Here is a 12,064-nt window from a genome sequence, read left to right as displayed (position 1 = left end):
CTACAACACACACTGTCCTCTTCTCACCAAATAAATAACTGCCAAAAGATTTAGCAACCTTTGGTTCACAAATGGCATGCTTAAAACAATTAACAAGAAACATCAATATGAAAAAAATCCACAAGATTGATGTAGTTACAAAAGAATTTGCAAAAAGATATTCATCAACACACACCAATATAAGAAAAGCTAAACTATCCCATTTTGAAAACAAATTTAAAGAAGCAAATTGAAACATGAAAAGCACAGTGTTGCTACATATCTCACTGGCAGCTATCCTAACTCTCCACCCCTTTTGCCAATCAGCTCACCAGAAATTATATCAGTGCAGTCCTGTGGCATAGTGATAACACACTAGCCCGGCACTTCACGAGTAATTTGGCCTGGATTCGTATCCTGGTTGGGTAAGATTAAGTGCCAATCCTTAGCTGTGTGCCTGTGTTTACCCAACAGTGAATGGGTACCTGGTTATTAAATAATTTGACAGGTCATATTGCAGGGAAAATTAGGATTAAGGAAATTCCTGTCTTAATCCTTCTTTTGTGGTCTGACATTGTCACATTGTTCATCAAGTGTTAATTTCTTTGTGATTTACGCATATATATAAAACAGATAAATAAAATTAATAAAAAACACAGCATAATATTATAGCAATGATATTAGCAAAGCTGGGGAAAAGAGTATAGCAAACTGCCTTTAACTACACTTTTATTTCATTGATCTGTATTAATATATTTAAATTTAATAGGTAATGTTTTTATTTTGCTGCTGACATTCAGTATAATGCACTTAAAGAACACCTTTACATTGTTTTTACTTAAGTGCTTACACATTTTTTTAATTTGCAGATGGAATTGCCAATCTGTGGATTAAATGAGGAATTTTATCAGACTAATCCTGAAGAAACATGTCCAGAATTTGCTTGCAGTATGTATACTTTCAGTATTTGTCTTACTGATGTCATTACTTTGTCATCCACTTTGCATAATTTTTTGTTTACTATGTTTGAGGTGATAGAATGAGTTCATATTTACTGTATATGGTTTGATTCTGAGCTTTTAAGTTATTTTACATTTGTATTCTTACATGGATAGATACTTTATCAAGATATAAACCCGGTGTTGAATTTAATGAAATGCATCTTTCTCAATGAGCCCTAGTGGTTCCCTAAAGCTATCTTGCAGAGACTGCATCACACAAGTGGGTCAAGTCAGATGTGTGAGTTTTGTTTGGCATACTGGGGACCAGAGCCAAGACCTGGCCCCCCTCACAGAGGTACAGAAACACATGACAATTTGCCACCACACTAGTAATGCATCGACAAAGTCAGTGAAGCTTTACAATCAACTGGAGGATCAACAAAGATCAAAATCTAAAATGGCAAACATCTCTGCAAATGATTCACACAGAGCAGGAGACATTCAAAATAAGCATGAACCTCATATTACCAAATGTACTATAGTATCGCTAGGCAGCCTAGCTTCCCCATACAGCCATATTACTTGTCACTTCTGGAGTTGATAAACAGTAAACCGTTGAATCAACAAACCTAGCAGGAGGGATGGAGGTAGTCAGGGACCACTGAGGCTCATCCAGAAAGAGGCATTTCATTACATTCAATGCTGGGTTTCTAGGTAGCACCAAATGGTTCCTTGAAGATAACTAACCATAGAGAACAAATATGGGACTTACTGGGGAGGAGTAGAAGAGGCAGCATGCACTAGGATGAAGAAGAGAATCTACTTCAGAAGACATAGCTCAAAACAACACATGACTGACTGGAACCAGGGGCATTAACCATATAGCAGGGGCCAGATTCACGAAGCACTTACACAAGCACTTACAAACCTATACATCTTTTCTCAATCTTTGGCAGCTTTTCTGTGGGGATCCCCTATGGCTCCCTGGAGCTTATCGGGCTAATGTATGTTATATTAGACCGGGACATTAGCTATGGAGTTTAGACCTACCATGAACAAGTGCCAGAACCTTACCCCCTTCAGAGAGGTTTCAGGGAGCAATGACCCTGAAAAACCCCCTTGTGGTTGGGTTTTTTCCTTGTCTGCCATTGACCAGGGCTAGGCACCCAGAAAGGTAGGCATAACAAAACAAACCCCAAATGGTAAGAAACTAAAACAAAATAACGAACAGAGAGGTAGAAAAATCCCTACTATCCCAAGGAAACGAGCAAACATCACACTTTACTGCAATCTCTTTGGAATCCGCTTAGGCTCTGGCTCTTGGGTTTTCATTTCCGTTTTGTCCATTGCTGTTTGCAGAGGCTGCGGTTCCGCAGTTTTTGCAAGCGGCTTCGTCTAGTTGTCGTCTTATGTCGGACTTGTTGCTTCTCCGGGGCGGTCGTTCTCGGCCATCTCGGAGGGGTCGTGCCAGGGTTCAGGGTTCCGGTGGTCGAGGTGGGCCATTGGTGCCAGTTTCTGAGCCGACGTTGTCTTCGGTGCCGGCGTCGTCTGGTCGGCGCAGTAATCGCCCTGTTCGACATTTGGTTTCTCATAAGAGGCATCTGCCCTTTTGCGGTTCGCCCTGTTGATGGGGTGAAAGGGAAGAGGCTCGCTTTCTTTGCCCATGCTTGGTCCCACGATTTTTGGGCCTTTTCGGTCGTGTCATCCGGCCTGCAGTGGCATTGGACGGCTCGTCCTCCTTTTGGGGGTTCGGGGTTAGCAGGGCAGGTTGCTTCTCCTGCGCTTCATCAAGTCATCTTGGAGTGGGTACGCTTGGGCATTGTCAAAATGACCCCGTTTCTCGGCACTGGCACTGTGCCGTTTCCAGTGCTGAAATGGGACTGTGCGGGTCTGAGGTTCATTCTGGACTTGTCCCGTCTGAACCCCTGGATTCCTTGCCCCTCCTTTCGGATGACTACTCTGTCTCAGGTCCGGCTTCTGTTGGAGCCGGATGCCTGGATGGAGTCCCTGGACCTCAAGGACGCTTATTGGCACATTCCTATTCATCCGGGGTTCAGGGACTGGTTAGGTTTTGTGGTGGGGCATCAGGCGTACCGCTTTCGTTGCCTCTCTTTTGGCTTGAATCTGGCACCTCACGTTTTTAAGTATCTTACCCGGGTTGTGATGACCCATCTGCATCTGCTAGGGATTCGGGTTTTGGCCTACCTCGACGACTGGCTGGATTGGGCTCCCAGTCAGCCAGCTTGTCTGTTCGCCAGGGATATGGTTCTTTCCCAGCTCACCAGGTTCAAGTTCCTGGTAAACTGGAGGAAGCTCCATCTGGTTCCGTCCCAGGTTCGGACCTTGCTGGGTCTTGTGTGGGATTTTCAGACCGCTTCTTTGCTCCCTCCAAAGGCGTTGCTGCTGCTGCGGTCCCAATGTCGGCTGTTTCTGAGGGGGTCTCGGGTCACTCGGCGGTTGCTCGAGCAGTTGTGCGAGAGTCTGAACTTCGCCATGCTGGTCTACCCGCCAGGTCGGGTTTAGCTTCGGCGACTGTTTTGGTTCCTTCGGGGACGTCCCTTCCGCCTCTCTCGCGATTGTTGGGTTCATCCTCCGGGGGCCTTGTGTCAGTTGCTGCGTTGCAGGCTGCTTCTTCGTGGTTCTCGGGGTTCGGTGCCTTGACACCATCCCGAGCTTTCGCCTGATGTGTTCACGGACATGTCGTCTTTCGGCTGGGGCTTTGTGACCAGTGTTCACCAGGCCAGCCAGGGACGGTGGGGTCTGCCCTTCCGTCGGGCTCACAGCACAGTTCGAGAGTTCGTGGCTGTCTGGTTTGCGCTTCGGAGGGTTCTGATCACTCGGTGTTCAACCATTCAGCTCCATTCGGACTGTTCTCTGGCGGCTCTTTGCCTGAACCACAGGGTTTCTCTTAGGTGTTTGCCTTTGGGGTTGGTCCCTTCGAGTGGCTTGTTTGCTGGATTCTTGGGGTTTGGCTAACCATGAGGTTCATGTCCGGGGTGTATCCTAAGTCCTGGCAAACAGCCTGTCTCTGTTCATTCTTGTGTTAGTGGATTGGCCAGTCATCGCCAACTTGTTTCGTTGGCTCTGAAGGACATATGGACTCCTGGCCATGGACGTCTTCGAGTCGGCGTGGTCTAGGTGTCGCCCATTGTATGTGGCGCCCTTATCCGCCTGCGAGGCGTTTGCGGTTGGTGCCCCGACCCCGAAACCCGCAAATGGTTCGGAGCCGGGAACAGGGAGGGAAAGGGGCGAACAATACCTAACCAAAACGGGGCGGCCCCGGAGCATCTGAGTGGGAAACCAACCTAGCGTGTTGCAGCAACCTAACCTAGCTTGCAACACGGATGCCGCCTATTTTCTGAACAGTAATAACATCAGGAGAGTACTTGAGAACAAGCCGAGAACATCTCTCGCAAGACTCTGGGTCAAGATGTCAGTGACCCACCAGGCAGCATGACAGAGGTAAAAGTGGTGACTGTCACCTGGAGACAAGGGCACAGCAACCAACGATCCCGTACAAGTCGGGTTGGAACCCGGAAGGCACATTCAATGGTCCACCGAACCCCGAAAGGGGTTTCCAGGGCTGTAGGGGTAACAACTACAGGAAGCCCGTGCAAGGTGTTGCTAACCGGTTAAGAAACCCAAAAATAACAAGGGGTTAGAGGACAACACTGAAAACCCCTGCGACGTGTACAATCACGGGGGGCCTAGCAGAGGGCCGCCAAACACTACCAGTGGAACTATAGCCACACTGGGCAGACCCCTACCAGGCAAATGAAAATAAAAACAAAAGAAAAACCCAGCAAAAAGTACACGGTCTCCAGAGGCAACAGGAACCAGTCGCCGCTTAGGTGGCAGGTCGCGCAACACCTTGATGCCCTAACCAGCACAATACCAGTCCCTACCCAGGGCCAAACAAGGGCCCCAAGAACCAGCTGGCCCCAAGGGTAAGGCAAGTGCCGAGCAGCAAGAACCTCTATGGGAATGGTTCCTGAACGCCCCAGGGAAGATAACCCTATCACGCAGGGGCAGTACTCACAGGGTGCTTAGGAAGGAAGCCCCTAAGTGCATGCAGACCTGATGCTGATAAGGAACACCTGGCCACCGCACAACACAACACACGGCAGTGAACGTCACACAAGGCAAACACCTCCTAGGAAACTGAGGCCAGAGAAGCATCTATCCCAGTTGACATTAGCTTACGAACTGATGCTAGGCAGCCAGCGCGGTGAGGTCCGGGGCGGGGAGGGCTGCTGCGGACAATTGGCACGGCAGTAAAGTGTGATGTTTGCTTGTTTCCTTGAGATTGTAGGGAGTTTCTACCTCTATGTTTGGTTTTTTGTTTTAGTTTTTTTACCATGTGGGGTTTGTTTTGTTATGCCTACCTTTCTGGGTGCCTAACCCTGGTCGATTACAGATAAAGAAAACTCAAACCACAAAGGGGTTTTCCAGGGCCATTGCTCCCTGAAACCTCTCTGAAGGGGCCAGGTTCTGGTGCTGGTCCCTGGTAGGTCTGAACTCCTTAGCTAATATCCCGGTCTAATATAACATACATTAGCCCGATAAACTCCAGGGAGCCGTAGGGGCTCCCCACAAAAAACGGATTGTGTTGCACACCTTCGATGAAACAACCCTAGTTGTGATACGCAGTTGAAAGGTTAACCCATAGGCTGTGGTCTTCGTCAATTGGTGATTCACAGGGTAATGCAGTTATCATCCCTTACCTTGACCTTGAGGTTACCTTGAGGTGTTTTCGGGGCTTAGCGTCCCCGCAGTCTGGTCCTCGACCAGGCCTCCTTATTGCTGGACTGGTCAACCGAGCTGTTGGATGTGACTCGTACGTCAGGCTGCTCACAGCCTGACGTACGAGTCACAGTCTGGTTCCTCAGGTCAACCAGGTCAATCATCATATAAAGATTTAAACAATTATTGTCTGGGTTTTCCATGTATGATGCAAATATGGATGTAATAGGTCTATGTGAATGTAATGGAGTTTACCTTAACCCATGAGAAAAATCCTGTTTCCATTTCATGGTAGGAATGGGATTATTGTCGTGAATGTTACTAGGGGAATGTGGTTATTGGCATATGACGATTTAAACAATTATTTTCTGGGATTTACCTGTATGATGCATATATAGATATATTAGCTCTCGGGATGTAAATAAAGAAAAACAAGTAGTAAAACAATCGGTGGAACACCGAGGGATAAAACAGGAAGTGTCAGTGAAGTCGAGCACCAGGTATTGACAAGTGCCAGATGCAGCCTTGCAGAACACCCTCACCCGGTGAAATGATAAATATTCACTTATTTCTGGGGGGAGCCCCGTCGGCTCCCCGGAGCTATCCCAGGCTGATATGCTAATGTCAGACTTTGGCATCAGTCATGTGTATGGAGTTCTTAGGCCTACCGGGGACCACGGCCAGAACCGGGCCCCCTCAGAGAGGCAAGGGGAGCAATGGCCTATAGAAGCCCCTGTGTAGTTGGAAGCATTCTATGTCTGCCATCGACCGGAACAGGCACCCAGAAAGGTAAGCGCCCCAAAACAAACCCCTATTCTGGTTAAAATTGCTACCTAATACCGAACTAGTGGATAGAACTCCCCAACCGAAAACAAGCAAATTAGTGTGACGTCACACACTGCCGCGCCGCTGTCTGCGCAGCTCCCCCCTCCCCGGGAGGGGGAAGGGGGAGCCCCAGACCCCCCGCGCCGGCTACCCACACCTCAGTTCTTAAGGCTGATGCTATAGGCGATGGTCGTGTGCTCTGGCTCCGGTGTCGTTACTGCACTGTGCTTTGAGTGTGGTGTTAGTTTTGTGGGTGCGAGAGCCAGGAGTTATCTTCAGTACTCGGGCTGCATGCGCCTAGGGCTGCCTTCCCTAGGTGCCCTGTAAGTACTGCCCTTGGGGCTTGGGGCCACCTTCCACAGGCTCCTCGGGGTCTGCCTCTGCTGGTCCGTTTTACCTTTCGGTTTTTCGGCCGCCTGTTGGGCTCTTGGGTGTTCTGTTCTCCCTTGTTACCGGCGGGTAAGAGGCAGTTTGCACTGGTAGGGGCGCAGGGTGCTGCTCAGCTTGTAATTCCCGACATCGCGGCCGGCTCTGTTCCTTGGGGTTCGCTGTCCTCTTGCGGGGTTTTGTTTTTCTTTTTGTTTTTGCCTGGTGGGGGGTTCTGTCATTTTATTCAGTTTGTTTTTGCCCTTCCACTGTTCTCCTCGGTGGCGCCCCCTGCTAGGTCCCCGTGAGTGTACACGTCCCTGGGGTTCAGCTTTAGAAGTTTGCTTGGTAGTTTTGGGCGCCGGTTTGCAGCACCCTGCCTGGGACTACCTGAGCGCGAGTCCTCTTAAAGTAAACGCTCAGGACCCTGGGAATCCCCTAGGGGGCGCGTGGGTCCGATGGATGTGACCCCGGGGTCCCCACTCGCTGTGTGCGAGTTTGAGGGTTGCTCGGTCCCCTTGTCTCAGGGTGACCCTCATTGTTTTTGCCTCTGCCACGCTGCCTGTTGGGTCGGTGATACTTTCGACCCTGAGTCCTGTGAGTGTTGCTGCTTGCTTGTGACTCAATTTACCCAATCCTCTGATGATTCTATTCGGGTACAGGCGGCACGTGCGTTGCAGTCTAGGTTTCGTCTGTTGCAACGCGCTCGGTTGGTTGCTTCCCCGGATGCCCCGGGGCTGCCCCGCTTTGCTTTTCGAGACCCGGACTTGGGGGTGGGGGTCGCTTCGATCCTGGTTCAGTCCGCACCTCCTCGTCCTTCCCCTTCTGTTCGTTCTGGTCCCCCGCCCCTGCTTCCGGCCCCGAAGCGTCTGAGGGTTTCGGGGTCGGAGCAGGGGTTACTTGATCTCGAGACTCGGGCAGCTTCGGGGGTTGCCCCTTCCGGGGGGGCGGCAGAGGCATTCGAGTCTTGTCTCCCGGCCGAAGCTTCAGGGTCTGACCAGTGGGCCCCCCTTCCTCCAGCTTTTCCGGCTGCTCCGTCCTTGTCTTGTGGGGTCGGGGCTTGGGGAGAGGACTCGGCCTCGGGTCCTGTGGTGACGGACCTCGAGGCTGGGGAGGGGCTGACTTGGGGGCCTTGGGCCCCGCTGGACCCCGCCTGGGTTTTTCTTCCCACTGAGCGGGGCTTATTGTTACAAGGAGTGGGGTTTTCTTTCCCCCCCTCTGCGTACGAGTTGGATTTGGTGTCGGCCCCTCCCCGGGTACGGTTCCGTGTTCCCCCGGGTACGTCGGTTCCGTCCTTCCGGAGGTTTTCGGCTTATCGCATCCAACCTGGTGTGGTGCGAGCGGCCTTTGCAGCTTACCTCCTGCGTGACCCGGATTATGCCTCGGAAATGGATCCGTCCACGTTCAGGTTTGGGACTTCGTTCCCTTTCTGGCTCCGTTACGAGGTTCCGGAGTCATCCTGGCTAGCAGACTGCCCCTTGTTTGGTCTGGATTCCTGGCATTCCTTCTGTCGTTCCCGCACGCTGGAGTGGCGGGAAGCTTCCACGGTGCTTCAGGTTTTCCTGGGGGGTGACCTTGAGTACCTGAATGAGTGCTTGTTTGCCCCTGCCCTTCCCCGCGATGTGGGCGTTATTCAGCTCCATGTGCAGGTTCCCTCCCTTTCGGCGGCGCTCGTGGCGGAGGACTTGCGCGCTCGGGGCCTTTTGTGTTCGGCCTTGCGGTTCTTTTCCCTCCTGGAGCTGTCTTCGGATTGGCTCGTGGAGGATGTGGGGACGCTTGGGTCCGTCCCGGGGTCCGGCACCTTGTCCTCGGCTGCGCGTTCGTCGGCTGCCTTGTTGAAGCTGTTCACGCCGATTTTGCGGGATGCGGTTTCCCTGTTCTATGCTTCCCGTCTCGCGTGTCGGCAGGCGGTGCTGGGTTCCTCCGTGGAATCTGCTTGGGCTCTGGCTCTTAGGCGTTCTTCACCTTTTTGTCCTCTCCTGTTTGGGGAGTCGGCCGTGGCGCAGTTTATTCAGGCTGCGTCGGCGGCTTGTCGTCCGATGTCGGACTTGTTGGTTTTCCGGGGGTCCCGGGGTGGGTCTTCCCGGAAAGGTCGTGCCAGGGCTCGGGGTTCCTCTCGTCGTGGTAGGCCTCTGGTGTCAGGTTTGGGGTTGGCTCCTCCTGCGGACCCTCCCTCGTCTGGTCGGCGCGGTGTTCGCGCTGTGCGGGGTTCTGGGTCTCGTAAGGGTCGCCGGCCCTTTCGCGGTTTGCCCCTTTGACGGGGCGATGGGGGGGCGGCTTGCGCTGTTCGCCCGCGCCTGGTCCCACGATTCGTGGGCCTTTCGGGTCGTGTCTCGCGGCCTGCGGTGGCGTTGGGTGGCCCCTCCCCCCTTTGGGGGGTCGGGGCTGGCGGGGCAGGCTTCTTCCCCTGCGCTCTGTCGAGTCGTCTTGGAGTGGGTACGCTTGGGCGTCGTCGAAACGACGTCGTCCCTCAGATGGGTTTCCCGTCTGTTTCCGGTTCCGAAACGGGACTGCGCGGACCTGCGGTTCATTCTGGACTTGTCCCGTCTGAACCCCTGGGTTCATTGCCCCTCCTTTCGGATGCCTACGCTGTCTCAGGTTCGGCTCCTCTTGGAGCCGGGTGCTTGGATGGTGTCCCTGGACCTCCGGGACGCTTATTGGCATGTCCCGATTCATCCGCGGTTCAGGGACTGGCTCGGTTTTGTAGTGGGGCGTCTGAGTTACCGCTTTCGTTGTCTCCCGTTCGGGTTGAACCTGGCACCTCGCGTGTTCACACGCCTTACACGGGTTGTGGTGGCTCGTTTGCGTCTCCTAGGTGTTCGGGTGTTGGCCTACCTCGACGACTGGCTGGTTTGGGCTCCCAGCCAGTCCGCTTGCTTGCTAGCCAGGGATTTGGTTCTTTCCCAGCTCGCCGGGTTCGGGTTCTTGGTGAACTGGAGGAAGTCCCATCTGGTTCCCTCTCAGGTTCGGACTTGGCTGGGTCTCGTGTGGGACTCTCGGACCGCCTCCTGGTCTCTCCCTCCGGAGTCTCTCCTGCGGCTGCGGTCCCGCCTTCGTCTGTTTCTGGAGGGCCCTCGGGTCACCCGGCGGTTGCTCGAGGGGCTGTGCGGGAGCCTGAACTTCGCGATGGTGGTCTACCCGCCGGGTCGGGTTTGGCTTCGACGGCTGTTCTGGTTCCTTCGGGGTTCTCCCTTCCGCCTCTCTCGCGATCGCAGAGTTCGACCCCCGGGGGACTTGCGTCGGTTGCTGCGTCACCGGCTTCCTCTTCGGGTTTTTCGGGGTTCAGTGCCTTGGCGCCTACCCGAGCCCTCGCTCGATGTGTACGCGGATGCGTCGTCTCTCGGCTGGGGTTTTGTGACCAGTGCTCACCAGGCCGGCCAGGGGCGTTGGGATCCGTCCTTCCGTCGAGCTCACAGTACGGTGCGGGAGTTCGCGGCAGTGTGGTTTGCTCTGGGGAGGATTCGGGTGGCCCGCGGATCGACGATTCGGCTCCATTCGGACTGCTCTCCGGTGGTTCATTGCCTGAACCGCGGGGGTTCGATGCGGTCCTTGTCTCTTTGGGGTTGGTCGCTTCGGGTGACTCGTCTGCTGAGTTCTCGGGGTTTGGCTCTCCTGGCGGTTCACGTACGGGGCGTGTCCAACGTCTTGGCCGACGCCCTGTCTCGCTTCGTTCCCCTCTCCACGGAGTGGACGGTCGACGACGAGTCCTTCCGTTGGCTTTGCCAGACGTTCGGGCGCCCCGAGGTGGACCTCTTCGCGTCGGCGTGGTCGCGGCGTCTTCCCGTTTATGCGGCGCCCTTCCCCGATTGCGAGGCCGTCGGGGTCGATGCCTTTCGGCTCGACTGGTCGAGGTGGGGGTTCCTGTACCTCTTTCCCCCAGTTCGGCTGTTGCTCCAGGTCCTGACTCGCTTAGAGACTTACCGGGGGAGGGTTGTCCTTCTGGCCCCTTGGTGGCCGGCCCAGCCTTGGTTTCAGGCGCTGGTTGCTCGGTGTCCGAACCCGAGGGTTTTCCCGCGGCTCCGCCTCTTTCAGCAGATCGGGCCGGTACGTCACGTAGCTGGTTCGATCTTCTCCTCGAGTCTTCGCGTATGGTTTTTTTGACTCGAGTCTATCATCAGCTCTATGGTGATCAGGTGGCCTCCTTGTTGGTGTCCCACCTGAGGGCTTCTTCTCGGCGGCAGTATGAAGTTTCCTGGCGGTCCTTCCGTTTCTTTTTGCGTCTTCGTCGTGTTAGCTCCTTGTCTGTTCGGGTGGTCTTGTCCTTCCTCTCGTGGTTGTTTCAGGACCGTCATCTTATGCCTAACACTGTCGCTTCGTATCGTGCGGCGCTGGCGGAGCCGCTTCAGCTTGCTTTCGGTATCGATGTTACGTCTGCGCCGTTTCGCAAGCTGTCTCGTGCATTGTTTCACCTCCGGCCTGCTCATGCGTCGCCTGAGCCGTCCTGGTCTTTGGACAGAGTGCTCGCTTTCCTTTCATCTCCTCGTTTCGTTGTGGCCCCTTCGGTCCAGGATTGTTTTTCCAAGGCACTTTTCTTGTTGGCTTTGGCCTCTGGGGGTCGGGTAGGGGAGCTTCATGCTCTCCTCCGGCGCAGGGGTTTCTGCTCTTTTGGTCGTGGTGATAGTTTTGTTCGTTTGCAGCCGTCTCCTTCTTTTCTGGCGAAGAATGAGACTGCTGCGTTCCGGAGGGGTCCATGGGTGGTTGATGCTTGGTTGGTCAGGCCGGGGGTGCATCATGTTTTGTGTCCGGTTGCGGCGCTTCGCCGTTATTTGCGCGCCACAGCTTCTGTGTCCGGGGACGCGCTGTGGGTTGATCCGGTTTCCCTTCTTCCCTGTTCGCGGGTTCGGGTCTCTCAGGTCGTCCGCAGGGTTATTAGGTCTAGCCAGCCTGCGGTCTATCCCCGTGCCCATGACGTTCGTAAGTTCGCGGCTCTTGCTGCCGTCTTTGGGAATATGTCTTGGTCTGATATTCGGGCGCGGGGATTTTGGCGGTCGAACAGGGTCCTGGCTGCTCGTTACCTTGTGAATGTCCCTGGCCCTCGTCGGGCCTGTGTTGCTTTGGGTCGGCGGTTGCAGCCAGTTGTCTCGGCTTCGAGTTGAGGGGTGAGCGACGACCGCCTCCCGGGTAAGTCCCTCTTTTTCTGTCTGTGGGTAGTTAGCTCCGGGGAGCCGACGGGGCTCCCCCCAGAAAACCAGCGTTGAATGTAATGAAAC

The 12,064-nt window shown here is 54.0% G+C and overlaps 1 protein-coding gene across 1 annotated transcript in view; it reads left to right on the top strand.

Annotated features, from left to right (window-relative positions):
• The window catches only part of LOC123745535 (hemocytin), a 316,051-nt gene that overhangs the window by 240,012 nt on the left and 63,975 nt on the right, over window positions 1-12,064 (top strand). The window contains exon 75 of the mRNA XM_045726144.2: window positions 849-927. Within this exon, the coding sequence (XP_045582100.2) occupies window positions 849-927 (79 nt within the window). The remainder of the gene's footprint in view (window positions 1-848; window positions 928-12,064) is intronic.

The sequence above is a fragment of the Procambarus clarkii genome, chromosome 71, assembly GCF_040958095.1.
Source record: "Procambarus clarkii isolate CNS0578487 chromosome 71, FALCON_Pclarkii_2.0, whole genome shotgun sequence".
NCBI lineage: Eukaryota > Metazoa > Arthropoda > Malacostraca > Decapoda > Cambaridae > Procambarus > Procambarus clarkii.
This window is presented reverse-complemented; position numbering and strand designations above follow the sequence as displayed.